We start from the raw sequence: 22,386 nt of genomic DNA on the forward strand, positions 1-22,386 counted from the left end.
CTGTTTTAATATACTCAGCTGTTTTCAACCTAATAATTATAATTTTTTTTGTTTGTTTTTTGAGCAGCAAATCAGAATATTAGAACAATTTCTGAAAGGATCATGTGACTGGAGTAATGATGCTGAGAATTCAGCTTTGAAATCACATAATTTGAAAAAACATTTTAAATTATATTGAAATAGAAAATAGTTATTTTAAATAGTAAAAATATATTTTAAATTGTACTGTTTTTGCTGTACTTTGGATCAAATAAATGAAGTCTTAGTGAGCAGAAGAGACTTTTTTTAAAAAAAACATTAATAATCTTACTGTTCAAAAACTTCTGACTGTTAGTGTATTTATATATACATACATACACTACCGTTCAAAAGTTTGGGGTCAGTACATTTTTATTGTTTCTTTTTTTTTTTTTTAAGAAATTAATACTTTTATTCACCAAGGATGTATTAAGTTAATAATTAAAAGTTTATTAAAAGTTAATAATAAATAATTTACATTGTTATAAAATATTTATATTTTGAATAAACACTGTACTTTTTAAACTTGTTATTCATGAAAGAATGCTGAAAAAAAAAAAATCACAGGTTCCAAAAAATATTTGGCAGCACAACTGTTGATATTATCCAACATTGATCATTCTAATAATAAATCCGCATATCAGAATGATTTCTGAAGGATCATGTGACACTTAAGACTGGAGTAACAGCTGATAAAAATTCAGCTTTTCATCACAGGAATAAATTCTATTTAAAGTATGTTAAAATAAAAAACATTATTTTATATTGTAAAAACATTTTGCAATATTACTGTTTTTTTCTATATTTTTAATCAAATAAATGCAGCCTTGATGAGCATAAGAGACTTCTTTAAAGACTATTACAAGTCTTACTGACCCCAAACTTTTGAACGGTAGTGTATATGTTGACACAAATCCGGTCCATGGCTTTCCGTCTGTTTGCCACCAGATGTCATTACATGGACTATCACACTACACAAACTGTTGCATGTCACCCTGGACTACATTTCCCATCATCCATTGCACTGATTACACACACAGCTGTAGCCAATCACACACAATATTTAACACCCACCCAGATCCTTCTCAGATTGACGAGTATTGTTGTGTTTATTCCTTAGTGAGTGATAGCACATTACAGAGCCTTTCCGTGTTTCCACAGGTCTAGCCAAGTCTGTTTTTATCCGTGATTTGATCCCTTCCTGGTTTACCTCGTTCTGTCTGTTTCTCCGCCTGCCCTGGATTTCTCGCCTGTCTTTTGGATTACCTGTTCGCTTCGTCTCCTGGATTATGTTCACCACCAATCGACTCACTCCTGTCTCTGGATTACTCTTTTGTCTTGCACTATTTATATCTGTTTGCTGGTGTCTGACCCTTTCCTGTGTTTGACCATGTCTTTAAATAAAGCTTTGCAAATGGATCCGCACGCCTCTCTCAGTTTCTCCGTAACATATGTATATACGTGTGGTAGTGTGTGTAAATTTTACCTTCCCGACAACTTTGTGCAGGGCGTTTTTGGAATCTGAAACTTGAATTTCAGCCTGGCCCCTCGCCGTTCCTGCTGTGACCACCCCTTTTACTGTAACTGTGGCAATTTCTCTATCAGACACTTCCCAAGATACAAAGCCACTTCCTCCTTCCACCTGGAAACACAGATTCTGTTATAGCAAACAGTCATTATGCTCCAAAATATGTAGATGATAATATTGATTTTAATGGCACCTGAATATTGTGCTGGTATAGCTTATTGTGGGGTTGCCATGGAAACACAATCACAGGGGGCTGAAGGGTAAGAGGATTGTAGATTTCCATTTCCTGTCGTACTCGGATTGGTGGAATGACAGGCCAATAGTTACCATTCTGTTACACAAGAGTTGTCAAAGATTAAAATAAAATAATTACTGTTTCATTATACAGCTGAGGTCAAAAGTGTACATACACCTTGCACAATCTGCAAAATGTTATTTTTTTAAACCAAAATAAGAGTGATCATACAAAATGCATCTTATTTTTTTATTTAGTACTGACCTGAATACGATATTTCACATAAAAGATGTTTACATATAGTCCACAAGAGAAAATAATAGTTGATTTTATAAAAATGACCCCGTTTCAAAAGTTTACATACACTTGATTCTTAATACTGTGTTGTTACCTGAATGATCCACAGCTGTTTTTTTATTTAGTGATAGTTCATGAGTCCCTTGTTTGTCCTGAACAGTTAAACTGCCTGCTGTTCTTTAGAAAAATCCTTCAGGTCCCACAAATTCTTTGTTTTTTCAGCATTTTTGTGTAATTGAACCCTTTTCAGCAATGACTATATGATTTTGAGATCCATCTTTTCACACTGAGGACAACTGAGGGACTCATATGCAACTATTACAGAAGGTTCAAACGCTCACTGATGCTCCAAAAGAGCCAGGGGGTGTAAACTTTTGAACAAAATGAAGATGTGGGCATTTTTCTTATTTTGCCTAAATATTATATATTTTTTTCATTTGGTACTGCCCTTCAGAAGCTACAGAAGATACTTACATGATTTCATCAAAAATATCTTAATTTGTGTTCCAAGGATTTTACAGGTTTGGAACGACATGAGGGTGAGTCATTAATGACAGAAGTTCATTTTTGGGTGAAATATCCCTTTAAGCAACTACATTTACAAGAATATAACGAACATGTTACTGACAAGCAAATACCACTTTAAGAAGGCTGGGAAATCCTAAACTGATGTAGCCGATGCTAATCAGCTCAATAGCCAGTCAAACTACAAACTAGCACCACAGCATTTACCATGAAGGTCTGACAGGAAAATTTACACCTGCCCACAGGATGATTTCCCTTGGAGGCAGTTTGGAAGGTTTTCCCTTCTTTTTTTGTCCCATTAATCTAATGGATGATCCTTATAAGCGAGCACGGATCGACAGGAAGTTGCAGACTGAAACTAATGAGTAACGCTTCCCCTGGAGCTCAACTTACAGAACCATAACGCCTGCATGACGACCGGATAAAACTGCCCCCACTAAGACACGTTTCATCTTCTGCCACCGCAGTGCCTCCCACAGATGGAACACGCTGTCTTTTCCTTTTTAAACAATGGGTTTCCCAACACACCCCATGCCTCTCTTTACACTTCACACTGTGTGTGTCCTCATTTCCTGCTCGCTGTCTTATCATACCCCCTCAGGTGGGGCTCCCCTCTAGACCTGCAAACAGCTTGTGCCATTTACTCCAATAAGAATGAACTTCACTGTTGCAATATAACCTACTGAACCCCTCAAACTGAGCAATGAACTGAACCAAACCCCAGAAGCAGGATACTTGACATGTTATGTTACTGATGACATTGCTTTTGTGTAATTAAACCCATGGGCCAACAGGGAACAAAGACCAGCAGAAAAATAATGGTTTCAGTAAAACCATTTTATAGGGTTCTGGCAATACAGTAAACATTTATATTGAGGTCTATGTGAAAGTATAACCAGCTCACTGACAACAAACAGACCATTCGCTAAGCTTTATCTTCCATAATGACTGTTGCTTGGTTCAGACAAGCTTTGCAGAACATCCCTTAGGAATGAACTGGAGACGCATGTCAAAAAAGTGAGGAATATTATTATTCCATGGACTGGAATGATGTAAGACATTGTTAAGCATTTTAATCTGCCTTTGTTCTTTAAATAATTTGTTAAAATACACAGTAAAGGGATAAAAACTGTGACGTTATTCCACAGCATGCACCTACGTCATCTGCTGGAACGCCACTCTCTCATGAAGCTAGAGATTACAGTTTATAAAGTTTTAAATATGGATATTTTTCTCACACACAAGCATCAATTTGCTTTAGAAGGCCTTTATTAACCCACTGGAACCATGTGGAGGACATTTTATGATGGATGGATGCACTTTATTGAGCTTCAAAAACTCAACACCCATTCACTGCCATTATAAAGCTTGGAAGAGCCATGACTTTTTTTTTTATAACTCCGATTGTATTCATCTGAAAGAAAAAAGTCATATACACCTAAGATGGCTTGAGGGTGAGTAAATCATGGTGTAATTTTCATTTTTGGGTGAACTATCCCTTTAATGTGACGTATATCCAAGTGAAAGAGGATGTTCACCCAGATCATTTTATCCATAATAAACTGACTGGTTTGAAAAGTGACCTCCGCATGGTTACATACCAGAATGGAGCCCAACTGAATACGAGTTTGATAAAACAATGCATATATGTGACATTTGACTATTTATAAACATTATCCATAAGTAATATCAGCAGAAAACCATGTGGTAACACTTTATTTTACAGTTTCTTAACTAGTTGCATACAAGCATGCATATTACTAGAATATTAGCCATTTATTAGTACTAATTAAGCACATATTAATGTCTTATTCTACATGACCTTATTCTACATGCCTAATCCTACCCAATACCTAAACTCAACAACTACCTTACTAACTGTTAATAAGCAGAGAATTACGAATTTATTGAGCGAAAAGTCATAGTTAATAGTAAATAAGTGTACCCTATTTTAAAGTGTTACCAACCATGCACACACTGCAAGTTTCAAGAGTGACAACCGCATTGAAATGCAGGAGTGAGTCCCGTATTTGGGCATCCAGAGGGAATGAATAAGAATTTAGCCGTTTGTTATCTGCCTTTTTTGGCTAATAACTCTTTTTGTCTATCTATTTTAACTAATCTACCACTGATAGATGTGCTGTGTTTTGTTTATGTCTGGGAGGCTGCCTTAGAGAGTGCTGTCTTGCAGTGTTGCCATGTCCTCATATTTACAAGTGCTTTTAGGCATGTTGTTTGGTATTAGCTCATAAAGCAAGGCACTTTATGGAGTTAATAAAGTGGTCTGTTGCAGATATATATATATATATTAGCATTACAAAACATAACATTTGGGTGTTCTAGTGGCTGCGTCCGAAAGCCTAGTCAGCTGACTTGCTGCCTCGCTGCCTTATCAGGCAGTGACTTCGAAGGCTGCGAAGGCAACTCCAGAAACAGTTTCGGACAGACTTCAGAGGCAGCAGAACGTGACGCCGTTGCTAGGTTACCTAACGGTTAAGTTGTAGAATTTGTAGAAAAACGATTTTATACAGCTATATATAAACGCTTTAATAATACATAAAGATCTCAATGTCATTACCCACCGAAGGTCTGTCGGAGAAGACGACTGAGAATGGCGGCTACTTTCTGCTTAAATAAATAAAAGCACTGATGCAAGTAATATTGCAGAACAGGTCATTGTTATTAGTGGCTGTTTCGTTATTATTGGTAGTATATTGCACATATTATTCTTATTCACTACTCATTTGAACCCTTTTAACATTTTATTAAATACTATTATTAAAAACAATATTATTTATTATGCTTTTTACACTATTACGATTCATAAAGAATATCATGGTCAAGATCTCATCTATTATATAAAGTAACAAGTCTAATTTTACCAGAATATCTTTATTTATATAGCCTATATGACGCACACGCACAGGCTTGTGGGAAAACAAGGCAGCAAAGAATACATCTATGCTGCCTTCAAAATTCCATCAGAAGAAGGTACCCCCGGAGACAGGAAGTGAAGCAGAATTAGAATTCGGACGTGCCTTGATGCCTTCCTGCCTTGGAATGCTGCCTCCGAAGGCAGCATTTTAGAGCTTTCGGACGCAGCCACAGTTGTTTGTGCTTGCCTTGTTTTTTTTTTTTTTTCTATGAAGATCTGGCAACACTGACACTTTACCACAGAGCTTGTGAGCGCAACTAGCCACGTGTCAACATGTGCTAAGGTTAAAGGTCCACTGAAGTGCCTTGAAACCATAGACTGTAATAAATATGGCCGTAGTGTCATCCGTAAGTTTCTGAAGAGAATTTTTGAAGCTCTTAGTGGGTGGGAGTCGGCCGTCGCCATCTTGAAATCACGTCACTGCACGTCACTCCCGGATAATCGAAAATGGGCAAAGAGGTGGGACGTGGGTGGAGCTGGTTGCTGAAACCACGCCTGCTTAGCACGGCGGTGGTGACAGCAGCGGCAATCCACATGTCACTCAAGTGGCCACGCCCTAAATTATGCAGAACCTTAAGGCTTAACATCATTTAAACGGATGTGTTATAAAAAAAATCACCCCCCTCACAGTTGACATGAAGGGCAAAATTATATAGACCAAAACCACTTCTTGTACCAGGCTGTAAACATAGTTGGGCATTTTAACATGGGGAGTCTAAAGGGACTGACACCCTTTTGGAGCCAGTCTCTAGCAGCCAGTCGATGAATCCAGACCTCATTTGCCTCAGTCAAAAGCATATTTACACTGTCTGAATAATTCCCTAGCCCCTATATAGTGCACTATGTGCCATTCACCGTAAAAGAAGCTACTAACTCTGTGAACAAATGACCGATTTCAGCCACAGCTTCAATGTCTATTTATAGTGTAGGGGGCGGGACACTTCGGATTCTAGAGCGCATTTGATTGGACAGAAAGTTTGATGATAAGCTGAAGTGCAGGGTGTTGATTCATTGATTCATCGTTGATTCATATTGGCGGAAGTAAGAGACTGTAAGTTTTGAATGCTTATCAGTGTTGCCAAGTCTGTGGTCTTTGGGTTACTTTCATACTGTTGCTGTGATTGTTTTTCATGTCTGCGGGTTGAAGTGACCCCAATAACGTAAAATTTAGCTCCTGGAATGATAATTTTACCAGAGGAACCCCACCACAAAATGTATATTTTACCCCCGGAATGTGATTTTTACTGGGGGACCCCCATCGAAACGTGACTGGGCTACTTTTGGGCTAGTTTTGAGTAGCAATTGGGCTGGTTTTGTTGTGAAACCTGGCTACCCTGATGCTTATATTTTGTAAATGTGAATTTTGTTATTATTTAGGAGCTCACTAGCCTAACAGGCTAACATATTCATACTAAAAGCCAAAAAACTTTAATTTTGATTACATGGGGACTTAAGTACTTCTTTCACTGTTATTTTCTTGCATCTCACATACAGACGAAGACACGTTTCTGATGCGCATTTAAAAACGAAGTAGTAGTAGTAAGAAGTAGTGTTCGGTTCCGTACACACTGCATAGAATTTCTGTAAATGCGGTTGACGCTACCTGTATTTTTCGGGAGTTAGTGCAGATATCGATGTGGTTGTCACTCTCATATTTTAATGAATTATGTGTGTACAGAATGCAATTAAGCAGTTAAAGATGAACTGACAACTGAATTTAGCTGCAGTGTGTACGTGGCCAGAAAGTCATTTCAGAAAAAAAGAAGTTATTGCATTGAAATTTCTGACATATATTAATATTTGTGAGTGTGTTACCTCAGAGACAATGCTATAAAGTGAGGCCTGTATTAAAGTCTTTCCTTTCATGATGGTCTGCAGGAGATGGCAGGTGGGATCAGACAAAGACTCGAGTGTCACTAACCCCTCAGTCTCCTCCACAACAATCACCACATTCTGCACAGAGTTAAAGTTCAGACGTTATGCTCCTGTCAAGAGACGCAGTGAAGCAAACAGTGCATAAACTGATGACTATGAAGCACAACCTGTGACAGGTGCACCACATGGCCCTTGTCGTCATGGATACGAACAGTCAAATAATACTGCCGCCCCGTCTCCAACACCCATCTGTCCTCTTCCTCCTTAATACTGAACGCTGAAACACAGATAGACGTAACTAAACCCTAACACAGGTGTGTGGTTTAAGATATTCTCAGTATGTTATGTGTGTAACTCACTCATGTAGCTGGGTTTTACCACGTATACAGAAGTACGCAGGAGTTGGGATGTTATTTCAGAAGGCAGATCTGAATCACAATTGAGCTTGGAATCATAACAACACACTCATACGCCCCACAACATAACGTCTCAATGAAAAACACAGTTGTGTTGGATACTGTTGTGTGTAACCGACAGTGTCGCATGACCCGGCTCGAGGGCCGTGACAGTAGCTGTTTCCTGCTGAAAAGAGATGATGCCCTTGTATCCGTCCACAACCAGACTGTATCCCTCCTCCGACAAGGTGACCTCTACAAACAAACAAGAGAGTAAGCAATTAGATGCAGGTGTTAAAATGTGACATATCTCTCTTGACATATGCAATTATGTGTTTGAGGTCTAGAGGTATGAAAGTATGCTGTTAAAGTGTTAACATGCATTTAAGGGTCATTACAGTGGCATATTGAAAATCTTGGGTGTGTTTATGTGAAGAACATGTTTGTAGATTGAGATTCTACCATTCAGCTGGCTTTAAAGGAAGCTCAACGCAGCCCAGAGCTTAACCTTTCCATGATCTTTCCAACAATCCCACAGCGCTTGAATAATAAACACCATGCATACATTTTTAACGTTTTTTTCTTCTGTCAGTGACAGGGTGTTTGTTGAATCCTAGACTTTAATATCAAGTCTGACAAAGTGCTTAAGCACAACATTGTTTCTAAATCAGCACGTTGTGATAAAAAGACGAGCAATGCTGGCTTTTTTTATGACTGATATCAATGATTTTTGCATGTTTATGTGTCCAGACAACTGATTTATTTATTTTTTTGTTTAAAAAATACTGCTTTGTTTTTTCATTTGACACAATAATACCTAAATAATGAATTGCTGAATAGTTATCTTGATGTTCTACATGCAGTTTTACAGTCTAGATGATTAAAAAGGAATTTATTATTTAAGAACCATAACTATAAAGATAACAATAACTATGTTTGATAAAGTTAAGTCGTCTGCTGAATTAAATGCTCAAGCATTTAATGAGTGGATTCTGATTTATAGCTGTCAATGTTTCTATCACTTATCAGCTGAAAAAATATTGTTCTCAAGTAATTCCAACAATGTAACTTTTCTATGTCATGTTCTCATAGAACAAGAAATATTATTAAAACTTTAGTTATAGTCATCATCTTTGATGTGAATGGGTCTTTATGACGTATGTGACTCTGAACCAAAAAAACATAAGGGTTTCAACTGATTTTTTTTTTTTTAATTAAATAAATAAGCTTTCCATTGAAGTATGGTTTGTTAGGTTAGGACAATATTTGGCCGAGATACAACTATTTGAAAATCAAAAAAAAAAAAAAGGGGTGCAAAAAAAAAACCTAAATATTGAAAAAATCACCTTTAAAATTGTCCAAATGCATATTACTAATCAAAAATTAAGTTTTGATATATTTACGGTAGGAAATTTACACAATATTTTTATGCAACATGATTTTTAATATCCTAATGATTGTTGGCATAAAAGAAAAATTGATCATTTATGACATGTAAGACCCATACAATGTATTTATTCTATCGCTACAAATATACCCATGCGACTTATGACTGGTTTTGTGGTCCAGGGTCACATATGAATAAATGGCGATTAATTATCAAAAAAAAGTTTACCTATGAATAAATGCTGTTGAGAAGCCCATCAAAGTAAAAATAAAACAAAATACCAGTCAATCAGTTTATTATTGGTCTGTCTCTATTCCCTACTAGACCTTAAGATACCCTTGGTTAAGCATATTCACCATGTTGGTTGATCAGCACTTTTCGCTAATGTACAATATAGCTATGTTGGTCCACCAGCTAAACCAGCAGGAAACTTACATAAACCAGCAGGATGTATATAGATTCATTTGTACCAGTCTCTCCTTCTTGTTCTGTTTTCCAAAGAGTGTATCTGATGGTGGATCCCTGTAGCAGGTATGTGTCTCCAGCTGGACTCAGGTGCAGTCTGTCTATCACAAATAAAGTCACACTAGCTGCTTCTACATGCTGAACACCCACCCATTCACACAAACAAACACACAAATTAGAATATATTATTATTACTACTATCATAATATTTGATTTATCAGCAGATAAACTACAAACCAAACAATTTTTACATCTACACTGACCAAAATTATAAATGCAACACTTCTGTGTTTGCCCCCATTTTCATGAGCTGAACTCAAAGATCTAAGACTTTTTCTATGTACACAAAAGGCCTATTTCTCTCAAATATTGTTCACAAATCTGTCTAAATCTGTGTTAGTGAGCACTTCTCCTTTGCCGAGATAATCCATCCACCTCACAGGTGTGGCATATCAAGATGCTGATTAGACAGCATGATTATTGCACAGGTGTGCCTTAGGCTGGCCACAATAAAAGGCCACTCTAAAATGTGCAGTTTTACTGTATCGGGGGGGTCCGGGGGCTCGGAAAATCAGTCAGTGTCTGGTGTGACCACCATTCGCCTCACGCAGTACAACACATCTCCTTCGCATATCAGGTTGTTGATCAGGTTGTTGGTTGTGGCCTGTGGAATGTTTGGTCTACTCCTCTTCAATGGCTGTGCGAAGTTGCTGGATATTGGCAGGAACTGGAACACGCTGTCGTATACACCGATCCAGAGCATCCCAGACATGCTCAATGGGTGACATGTCTGGTGAGTATGGTGGCTATGCAAGAACTGGGATGTTTTCAGCTTCCAGGAATTGTGTACAGATCCTTGCAACATGGGGCCATGCATTATCATGCTGCAACATGAGGTGATGGTCGTGGATGCATGGCACAACAGTGGGCCTCAGGATCTCATCATGGTATCTCTGTGCATTCAAAATACCATCAATAAAATGCACCTGTGTTCGTTGTCCATAACATACGCCTGCCCATACCATAACCCCACCGCCACCATGGGCCACTCGATCCACAACACTGACATCAGCAAACCGCTCACCCACACGACGCCATACATGCTGTCTGCCATCTGCCTTGTACAATGAAAACCGGAATTCATCCATGAAGAGAACATCTCTCCAAAAAGTGCCAGACAGCATCAAATAGGAGCATTTGCCCACTTAAGTCAATTACAACGATGAACTGTAGTCAGGTCGAGACCCCGATGAGGATGACGAGCATGCAGATGAGCTTCCCTGAGACGGTTTCTGACAGTTTGTGCAGAAATACTTTGGTTATGCAAACTGATTGTTGCAGCAGCTGTCCGGGTGGCTGGTCTCAGATGATCTTGGAGGTGAAGATGCTGGATGTGGAGGTCTTGGGCTGGTGTGGTTACACGTGGTCTGCGGTTGTGAGGCCGGTTGGATGTACTGCCAAATTCTCTGAAACGCCTTTGGAGATGGCTTATGGTAGAGAAATGAACATTTAATTCCAGGGCAACAGCTGGTGGACATTCCTGCAGTCAGCATGCCAATCACTCGCTCCCTCAAAACTTGCAACATCTGTGGCACTGTGCTGTGTGATAAAACTGCACATTTTAGAGTGGCCTTTTTTATTGTGGCCAGCCTAAGGCACACCTGTGCAATAATCATGCTGTCTAATCAGCATCTCGATATGCCACACCTGTGAGGTGGATGGATTATCTCGGCAAAGGAGAAGTGCTCACTAACACAGATTTAGACAGATTTGTGAACAATATTTAAGAGAAATAGGCCTTTTGTGTACATAAAAAAGTCTTTGAGTTCAGATCATGAAAAATGGGGGCAAAAACAATAGTGTTGCGTTTATAATTTTGGTCAGTGTACATATGTTGTACTTTACATTAAGGTTCATTAGTTAACTACATTAGTTAACATTAACTAAGAATAAACAATATTTCTACAGCATTTATTAATCTTAGTTAATGGTAATTTCAGCACTTACTAATGCATTATTAAAATCACAAGTTGTGTTTGTTAACATTAGTCAATGCTCTGTGGACTAACATAAACAATGAATCACTGTATTTTTAATTAACATTAAAAAAAGATTAATACAATAATTAAAATTAATACAACAGTGTAATAAATCTATTGTTCATTCATGTTAGTTAATACATTAACTAATGTTAACAAATGACACCTCCTTGTGAAGTCTTACCAAAAATCTATTCTTTGACTTAAAAATAAAACTGACTCCTGTTCAAAAATAACTTTTGAATGGTAGTGTATATAGGTTGATATTGGATATTTAATTTTTATAACACTCATTTTTCATTTTTATCAGTTTTAACATCCAGATGACTTGCGCAGTTTCATTACAAGTGTTGGGCTAGTTACTCAAAAAATTTTATATATTACTCATTACTAGTTACTCCTTTCAAAAGTAATTACTTCTTATTCCCAGCCAACAGTAATTAGTTATTAGTAATTATTAGTTATTACTAATTACACTACTAGTTACCAGGGAAAGTAATATTATTACTGTGATGCGTTACTAGTAGATAGTTACTGCCCAACACTGATCAAATTTTACTTTGTAGACATCACATTTAAAGCTATCAATTTTATTTCTAGTCTGCTTAAGTTCATTTTTTAGACAATATAGTTTAGATTTTTAATACTGCCCTTTAAATGGCTACCAGCCATATCTTATAAAAAAATAATTATTGGCTTCTGCCAGAATTTGAATATTTAATAATTCTGCCTGATGCTGTATACACTTTCATACCTCAAATTCAGGGTGTTGAAAATACACTTTTATAAGTGCTGAGCCACTGTGAATCCCATAAAGAAGGACACTCTCCCCCCACTGACCAGCACTCTCTAGAGACAGGATATGAGGTGGGGGGAGCATACCCTGCATCATGGTGACGCACAAACCTACGATAATCACAGAAAACAAGACATGCTTTATGTTGATGTCTTTTTCTTGTCTCCCTCCCTCTCTCTTCACTTAAAGACCTTGTTCACCTCACTGCCTGTATTGCATCAGACTCCTTTACCAGCCGCCAATTAAATTTCAAGCCAGCCAGACAGCTAAAAGTATTTCCTGTGGATCAGGCCAAGAACAGAGCACAGTCATAACCATCCCATTCTCAGAAAAATCCATTTAGTGAAACAAACATACAGCGTCCCAGAGAAATTTGGGTAATGCACCTTCTGAGTCAAACGCCCGGACTGACAACTGCAGAGGAGGGTCGTCGGTAAAAAGCTGTCGAACGGTTGTGACAATCTGAATCCTTTCAATGCGATTAATGATGACATCACAGCGCAGAATGTGACCTGTCACTAAAACAAAAATGGATGACGTTACACTTTTGACCCCTCATGTTCTGTTTAGGACCCCAAACATAAAAACGGTAACATTCAGTTTTCAACAGAACATGAGGGTTTAAGGGTTAGTACATCCAAAATGTTTGTTTTTTTCATCATTTATTAGTCCTCATGTTGTACCAAACTAGGGGTCGACCGATATGTGTTTTTCAGGCCCGATGCCAATACCGATTATTACAGATCAAGTAGGCCGATAACATATTTTGAACCGATATAAACCACCAGTCAAAAGTTTTTGAACAGTAAGATTTTTAATGTTTTTTAAAGAAGTCTCTTCTGCTCACCAAGCCTGCATTTGTTTGATCTGAAATACAGCAAAAGCAGTAATATTGTGAAATCTTTTACTCTATTTTATTCTATTTGAATATATTTTAAAATGTAATTTCTTCCTGTGATCAAAGCTAATTTTCAGCATCATTGCTCCAGTCTTCAGTGTCACATGAGCCTTCATAAATCATTCTAATATGCTGATTTGCTGTTCAAGAAACATTTTTTAAAATCATTTTTATTATTATAAATATTTAAAACAGTTCAGTACATTTTTTCAGGATTCTTAAATGAATAGAAAGGTCCAAAGATCAGCATTTATCTGAAGTAAAAAACTTCTGTAAATTAAAAAGCTTTTGTAACATTGTACACTATACCTGTCACACCCCTGGACTTTCTAGTTGGTTTCTACCATCATCTCCCCTGCAGTTCTGTGTGTTTTGGTTTCTCCCTCATTGTCTACACCTGTGTTTGTAATCAGTCTGTGTGTATATATAGCGTGTGTTTCCCCTCTTGCTTTGTTGGACGTTAATGTTACTACCCTGTTTTCCTGTGTCTCCTGTGTCTCCTGTGTTCCCTGTTGGATTTATTAAATACCTTTCGTTTATTTACGTCGTTGTTCGTGTGCTTCATCTGAGCGTGACAGAACGTCCAACCGAAACAGATTTTTCGTGCTTTCCCCTCCTTTTTATTTTTCGTCATTTTTTCCACAGTCTTTTATTTCCGTTGTGTTTCCCCCATGGCTTCCCTACTCCGTCCTGAATTCATCCTCCTTCGGCTGAAGCAGGGGGATTTACCGCTCGAGGGATATACCATCATGTTCCAGCTAGTAACTTACGCCACCAGCTACCCGGACGACGCGCTCTGTGCGTTTTATAACGCCAGCCTCAACGTGTCATGCAGAGCACCGTCGTCCGAGGACGGCCCTCGAGCGGATTTCGCCGCATTTGTGGAGTGGACACTGGCGAGAAACAAACCCTCGTTCCCCGCCTGCTCCTTGGAGAGTCTCGCTAGTGCCACTCCGGACCCAGAACCCAGCCAACCACCACCCCGACACGCGGAGCACGAGCCCGAGCCCACCGCAGACGGATCCCACGCTACCAGCGCGACCCAGGAGCCATCGCCCATCGGAGCGACAGAGCGAGCGATCGCCACGGAGCTGGAGGAATTTGCGTCTGACCAGGTGCGAGAGCCGGCCACAGAGCCTGCGACGGTGGACATTCCTGATGGGCGTGAGCACCACCCCTGAGGGTGAGCAACGCCTGGATCTGGGACAAATTTTTCTGGAACAAAATTTGACTAATGTCTTTGAAGATATATATGAAGACATGCCTGCTCTCCTTCCACCATCTAAATTACCTGACTGCCTGGATTTCCCACCCACCCTCCCTCTGTCTATTGTTTCTGCTGCCTCAGTCCCGCCACCGCTGTCTCCTGGCAGCCCATCTGCTCACCCTCAGCCCACCATCTGTGCGGTGGGTTCGCCGCAGGTCTGCCAGTCTCCATCGGTGTCATGGCTGGAGGATCCCTCATCTTCGCCTCCAGCCTCTGAGTCCTGGACTCCACCTCGGCCCTCGCCGGATTTCGCCGCATTTGTGGAGTGGACACTGGCGAGAAACAAACCCTCGTTCCCCGCCTGCTCCTTGGAGAGTCTCGCTAGTGCCACTCCGGACCCAGAACCCAGCCAACCACCACCCCGACACGCGGAGCACGAGCCCGAGCCCACCGCAGACGGATCCCACGCTACCAGCGCGACCCAGGAGCCATCGCCCATCGGAGCGACAGAGCGAGCGATCGCCACGGAGCTGGAGGAATTTGCGTCTGACCAGGTGCGAGAGCCGGCCACAGAGCCTGCGACGGTGGACATTCCTGATGGGCGCCCACTGCACCACCGCTGAGGGTGAGCAACGCCTGGATCTGGGACAAATTTTTCTGGAACAAAATTTGACTAATGTCTTTGAAGATATATATGAAGACATGCCTGCTCTCCTTCCACCATCTAAATTACCTGACTGCCTGGATTTCCCACCCACCCTCCCTCTGTCTATTGTTTCTGCTGCCTCAGTCCCGCCACCGCTGTCTCCTGGCAGCCCATCTGCTCACCCTCAGCCCACCATCTGTGCGGTGGGTTCGCCGCAGGTCTGCCAGTCTCCATCGGTGTCATGGCTGGAGGATCCCTCATCTTCGCCTCCAGCCTCTGAGTCCTGGACTCCACCTCGGCCCTCCGACCCTGCGGCTCCACCCCGTCTCTCAGCTCCCTCGTCTCCACCGTCGCCCGTCGGTCCACCAGCTCCACCGGGCTCCATCGTCCCTCCGGCTCCGCCCTGGTCAGTCGTCGCCCCACCTTCACCTCTGGACTCCACTCCTCCGGCTGCGCCTCGTCGCTCCGTCCCTCCGGCTCTGTGGACCTCCTCCCTCCCGCGGGCACAGCCTCGGTCCTCTGTCGCTCCGGCTCCGCCGCAGACCTCCGGATCTCCGCCTCCGCCTCGGTCGCCAGAGCCTTGGGCTCCGCCTGGGCCCTCCGGATCCTCTGGGTCGTCCAGGATCATCGGCTCTCCGTCTCCGCCTCGGGCTCTACCACCACCTGCTCCGCCTCCGTCAGTCGGCTCCATGGAGTCGTTAGCCTTTCCTCCACCATGGCTCCTCCCTCCATCGGCTCCACCGTGGGGCTCCATCATGGCTGCAGTCTGGGTCTCACCTGGCTCCTCCTGCTCCAGCCCCCTCCTGTCACCTCCTTGGCTCCTCCCTCCATCATCACCTCCATGGAATATCCCATCATCACCCTGGACTCCATCTTTTGCCCTCCTCCCGGGAGTCCGTCCTCCACCGAAGCCCCCTCCTAAGACTTTGTACATCTTGTTGTCCCTGTTTGTCGGCGCGAGGACGCGCCTTCCGGGAGGGGGAGGTAATGTCACACCCCTGGACTTTCTAGTTGGTTTCTCCCATCATCTCCCCTGCAGTTCTGTGTGTTTTGGTTTCTCCCTCATTGTCTACACCTGTGTCTGTAATCAGTCTGTGTGTATATATAGCGTGTGTTTTTCCCCTCTTGCTTTGTTGGATGTTAATGTTACTACCCTGTTTTCCTGTGTCTCCTGTGTTCCCTGTTGGATTTATTAAATACCTTTCGTTTATTTATGTCGTTGTTCGTGTGCTTCGTCTGAGCGTGACAATACCATTAAAAATAATCTGAATAATTTATTTATTTGGAAATTAATTTAATTACATTTTAAAATATATTCAAATAGAAGTTATTTTAAATAGTAAAAATATTTCAAAATTTTACTGTTTATGCTGCACTTTGGATCAAATAAATTCAGGCTTGGTGAGCAGAAGAGACTTGTTTAAAAAAACAGTAAAAATCTTACTGTTCAAAAACATTTGACTGACAGTGTATATGTCTGGTGTAAAAATGAAAATTAATGTCAATTAAGAATAACAAGGGCTCTGACAAACACTTTCTTTAAATGCTTTTAAATTATATTATCGGCAAATCAGTTTTGAAAATGGCCGATAACCATACAACCATAAAAATGCTTAATATCGGCGCCGATAATCAGTCAACCCCTAATTCCAAACCTGTATTTATTTCTTCTGTGAAACACAAAAGAAAATATTTTAAAGAACGTTAGTATGTTGTTTCCCATTGAATTCTATTGTATTTTTTACAAAACTGTTTGGTTACCAACATTTTTCAGAATATCTCCTTCGATGTTTCACAGAACAAAGAAAGTCATACAGGTTTCAAACGGCATGAGTTTGAATAATTAATGAAAGAATTTTAATTTTTTGGCTGGACTATCCCTACAATACAGAATACAGAAACAAGAACAATCATAATGAGATTTAAATGGTGTGCACTGCATTTTCATTCAAGCAGTCAGTGAAGCAAAGAGTGAGCTCACTGGCTGCATTCAGCATTTATTTGTTAATTAAAGTGACAGTTATTTTTCATATGAAACATAGCAGCATGATTCATACATTTCATTTGAATTGCCTGTGAAAAAATAACCTATACTGATGTAATGGTGCCGTATGCCCTTCTGTAGAAAGAACAAGTACGTCTATTTATTACCATCCCCTCCTCTCGCTCACCAGGGTCTTGTGCCTGGACCACAGTACGGAGAGGGACAGCCTGGGGGGAGGACAGAGCTGACACCAAGCACTGCTGACTGCAAGAGGAGAGGGGCAGCAGAGCCGGAGGGCTGAGTGTGGAGAGCGGATACACCCTGACAGTCTCAGGCTTAGAGGACACCCTAAAGTCAGAAAGACGGCAACAGAATCAGACAAATGATTGCAAGGCAAGCACTGTATTGTCTATATTATGTTATTTTCTGCAAATAATCCAGGCATATGTTCCTATTTTATAGACTTTTGAAATGTAAAGAATACATTTTCAGTTAAAGTAAGAACATCTGCCACTAACTGATTCTTGACATAATGAGCCTATAAAACTAAAGTTTATGTATTAAGGAATCGCTTTGTATGAAGAAAATATAGGTGCAATTACTTCAAAATATAAAAAAAGAATCTTGAAATAAATAAACCAGTTTCCACCAAAATATTACTTGAAAATATTACTTGATATTACATAAAAAAAAAAAAAAAAAAATCAGCATATTACAGTGATTTATGAAAGATCATGTGACACTGAACACAGAAGACTAATGAAAATGTGGCTTGGCCATCACAGGAATACATTATATTTTACAATATATTTAAACAGAAATTAGTCATTTTAAATTGTAATAATATTTTACAATATTACAGTTTTTACTGTATTTTTGATTAGCTTTGGTGAGCATTTGAGACTTCTAAAAAGATTAAAATAACTTACCAACCCTAAATTTTTAAATGGTGCAATGTCATAATTTTGATAAAATTATGAGGAAATTAAATGGCACATTTGCATTAAAACATTGTAGAGATCGGATTCTCTGATTCAGATCAGTGCTATTTTTCAAAATAAAAATGGTAACACTTTACAATAAGATTCATTAGTTAACATGAACTAAGCATGAACAATACTTCAGCATTAATCATTAATCATAATGTTAAAAGTTGTTTGTTAGCATTAGTTAATGCACTATGAACTAACAATGAACTGTTTTTTTTTATTATAACGTTAACATAAATTAATACTATAATAAATGTATTGTTCATTGTTTGTTCGAGTTAATACAGTAACTAATAATAACAAATAACATCTTTATGTGAAGTGTTACCATAATGATAAAATAATAACTGGGGGATATTTTTAGTCTCAAGAATAAGTGAGGCAAACGTAAATTAAGTTATTCTGATATCTGCGTACACATTGTATTATCTATTAATTATAGCTTGCAGGCTAGTTACTGTCTACATATGCTAACCAAACGGTTTCCACTCTGGAGATGATGTTATTAGAAGATGTTTGAATTTTGCTCTGCTAGGAGGAACGAACTGGTTGAATTAATAACCTTTCAGACATGACAAGCACGTAATGAGACAGAATGGCATGTTAAGCTGAGTCTGCTCCACGGCCCCTGTCACTCACCATTTGTAGCATCCTCTCTGTGCTGTCAGTGTGATGTTCACAGGCACATGAGTGCTGAGAGGTAACAGCAGTTTGGGAACGTTCAGTTTAGTCGACTTACTGAGTGTAATCAATGAGCTCATTAGCAAAATTCCCCAAACTGCTCTCTCTATCATAGACATGTTGAAACTGCGGCTCTAAAATCGACTACAGTACCCCTCTGAATACAGCTGGCGGAACAACAGCATTTTCGAATCAAGGACACAAGCAGAAACCGCAAACTAGTTAATGTCAATTAAGAGCTAGGCGCTGGTAAACAACAACACCGGTCGTTACAATGACACCTTCCGAAGTTGATTTTTGAAATAATGTATGATTTGATTGTCATCGCCAGAATCGTATTCTATTTTTTACAGGACACGCAACGACTATTGTCCACCTGTTGGCGGTGTTTTCAAAACCAAACATACGTTTTTTCAAGGCAAATAAATATAATGCAATTATAAAAAAAATATTGTAAATTATCAAATGAATTAATTTTAAACGTCCAATAGGTTATTGAATGTAAATGTAAAAGGTAATTTTTGTGGCGCCCCATATGGGAACGTCAAACACCTACAACAATGAACACATTTATTTATTCATTAAGTTTTTGTTATACGTTTGTAATATTTAAATTTGTAATAAATCCACAATGAAAGTTGTTGTCAGGCTTTACAGACAAACAGTCCGAAATCGCAAAAAAACAACAACAACAAAAAAAAACAAAACAAAGGAGCATTTCACTAGATGTAAACAACACTGGTCCAGAAGCACTTCCTGTTTTTTGTTATTTTTTTATTTTTTTATTTCACATATACAGATACATCTTAAAGGTGCTAATGTAACATTTTCACCCAGTCAAATGTTATGTTGGTTGTATTTTTTTGTGACGTTTGTGTAAAGTTAAAAAAAAAAAAAAGGAACAGGAAGTGTATCGGGACCAGTATATGTTTACATCTGACGAAATGGTCTTAGCGAACATAATGTCCGTTTGTCGACTAACATTTGCAATTACCAAATCATTTGAAACCCATTTGAAATATATCCACCTTATTTTCCTGTAAGAGTGGACGTGGCCATTTGTAAATGGTATGGTTCTGACTTCCGGTCTCATGCATGTTCAACTATTTTTAGCTGTGCAACAGTTTGTTTTACTGCTTGATATTGCAAACTGGTGTGTCTTACCATATTATTTTAATGTATTATCTTAATTATGAACACACTGATTTGTAGTTTTACAGTTTACTGCATTTTTGTTATTCTTCTCGTTATTTCACCATTAGTCTCACCCATAGGCTTACTTTTGCATTGAAGAATAAGGTGGATACCTTTGTAGGATGGATTTTCTTTTTTTTTTTTTTTTTTACTAATCCCCACAATTTAACTATGAATATAGAAATATAAAATTGTAATTCAATATTAAACTATATAACTACTCTACATAACCTTTTAAGAGGGATCCCTGGGTATTAAGACTTGTATGGCTTAATACAAGGTAAATGATGCCTCTTACTGAAACCCATGAAATATTTTTTCAGTTATTTTTTAAAAATACACATCGTTTTATACATATTTTGGTCTATGGGTGGCGCCATTATTTTGATGACGTCAAATGGTTGCACTCGGTGAGCTACTGGCGCTGTCTGTTGCTATTTTTACTGCAATACAAGCTGAAAACTATGAAATGTATAATGTATAAAATATGTATAAAACGATGTGGGTTTTTTAATTAACGTAAATCTTTCATGGGTTTTCTACTACATATTTCAGTAAGAGACATCATTTATGTTATATTAAGCCATACAAGTCTTCAAGCCTGTTCCCTTAAAGGCAGCACTGATACTGCACCATTTACACAGAAGCAAAGACACTTTTGGTCTTGTCAGTCACACAATGATACTCACACACAGACACAGTCATGTATAGATATATACTTTATTAATTCTCTCTGGTAAAATAAAATTACAAAATAATTTCAACCTTAAACGGCACCTCCCTTATCTATAATTAATATTAATAAAATCGTTATTTATACAGCAATCATAATTTCCATGACGAATGAGAAGAATGCTATCGTATAATTATAATAAATATGAGCTATAACTGCGTTAGTAATTATTAATGGTAAAAAACTGAGCGATACAAAGCTAAGTTTCAGTAATAGCATACTGTACAATATTCCAAGCGGATGTAACTCAGTATTCCGGCCACAGGATGTCACTATTAGTCAGTTTTCAAAATGGTCTCTCCATTCAAACGGGGTCAGAAGTAAAATAGTCTCTTATTCCAACACCATTATAATAGAAGCAATTCCACTAAGAAAATGACTATAATCACTCATTCTACAGTTATTTCCGTGTGAGCAGCTGTTCCACCTTGATGGGGTGGTTTTTATAGTGTATCGACTGGCTTCGGCGGGGCTCCTCCAAATAATGCCTCGCTCAAATGGCTGTTAGTCTCTTGCAGACTGTAAAAAGTGCTGTCCAGATTTCATAACATTCTCAGCTGTTGATTATTTATACTCTCTTTAATCCCAACCACCCCAGTTCCTTGTTTTGCAACACACACCATTTCAGTCAACTATAGACAGAGCACTTTGGTAGCAAAGACGGAATCAGAAAAAGTTTATGTGTGTGTGAGTGTGTGTGTGTGTGTGTGTGTGTGCGTGTGAGTGAGCATCCATGCATGTTAACATGTCTGAGTCAGTGTCTTCTAAAATGTATACATTCATGGTAACAGTAAAGTACGTCCGTCTTGTGGACTACATGAAATATGGCAGTTTCGTCATAGGGTTTTTGTGCAAATGTCAGCGTCTCCTTCATCGTGATACTGTATATTCAGTGGCGTTAAGCTGCGTAATGCTCGTAGTTACAGTGCATCGTATGTGAATGCGTGTGTGTGGGTATGTCAACTCTTCGTTTCGACTAATCATCCTTCTCTCCGCCCCGGAGGGAACTTCCCGCACCAGCGCTCTCAGCAGCTGGAGCTGCTGGTGTTGGGACTGTCCTCGGTGGGCTGAGTCGGGACGGGTGCGGAGCCGGAGCCGGAGGGGGGGTTGGCTAGAGGCAGGCTGGCAGCGGTGGGTGAGAGCGCAGAGGGCACAGTGGGGCTCAGGACCTTGGCATCACGCTCGCGCAGCAGTTGAACGAGCGCGGCGTGCTGGGCGCTGAGCGTGGCCGACAAATGAGCGGGCAGAGCGTTAAAGCCGGCCGTCAGCTGCTCCACCCGCTGCTCCAGACTTAACATCTGCCTCTCCAGATCCTCACTGCGGTCGTTCAGCTCAGACATCAGCTCATACATGACGCTCTGCATCTATGTGGAGAGACAACGAGAGCGTGGTTAGACAGTAATACTGTGGTGAAGTAAAGTGAGGGATTCAAAGAAAGACTACAAATACTGTACAAGAACAGAAGAAAGATTAAATAGAAAGAGCAGAGATAATAAATGGAGCAATAAATACCCGGAGGAAATAAAAATCTCAAATGAGATCTCTTTAAAGTCAACATG

The 22,386-nt window shown here is 39.5% G+C and overlaps 2 protein-coding genes across 2 annotated transcripts in view; both read right to left on the reverse strand.

Moving 5' to 3' along the window:
- Positions 1–19,003, reverse strand: part of LOC127178611 (nuclear pore membrane glycoprotein 210-like) — a 46,593-nt gene extending 27,590 nt beyond the window's left edge. The window contains 13 exon segments of the mRNA XM_051131587.1: positions 1,505–1,660; positions 1,740–1,877; positions 7,354–7,491; positions 7,581–7,690; positions 7,773–7,841; positions 7,932–8,063; positions 9,666–9,798; positions 12,454–12,573; positions 12,575–12,605; positions 12,696–12,774; positions 12,882–13,013; positions 17,418–17,578; positions 18,859–19,003. Coding sequence (XP_050987544.1) covers positions 1,505–1,660; positions 1,740–1,877; positions 7,354–7,491; positions 7,581–7,690; positions 7,773–7,841; positions 7,932–8,063; positions 9,666–9,798; positions 12,454–12,573; positions 12,575–12,605; positions 12,696–12,774; positions 12,882–13,013; positions 17,418–17,578; positions 18,859–18,980 — 1,521 coding nt within the window. The 5' untranslated portion in view covers positions 18,981–19,003.
- A 1,792-nt stretch (positions 19,004–20,795) lies between these two features.
- Positions 20,796–22,386, reverse strand: part of kcnn3 (potassium intermediate/small conductance calcium-activated channel, subfamily N, member 3) — an 85,723-nt gene continuing 84,132 nt past the window's right edge. The window contains exon 10 of the mRNA XM_051132087.1: positions 20,796–22,191. Within this exon, the coding sequence (XP_050988044.1) occupies positions 21,853–22,191 (339 nt within the window). The 3' untranslated portion in view covers positions 20,796–21,852. The remainder of the gene's footprint in view (positions 22,192–22,386) is intronic.

This window comes from Labeo rohita, chromosome 16 (genome assembly GCF_022985175.1).
Source record: "Labeo rohita strain BAU-BD-2019 chromosome 16, IGBB_LRoh.1.0, whole genome shotgun sequence".
NCBI lineage: Eukaryota > Metazoa > Chordata > Actinopteri > Cypriniformes > Cyprinidae > Labeo > Labeo rohita.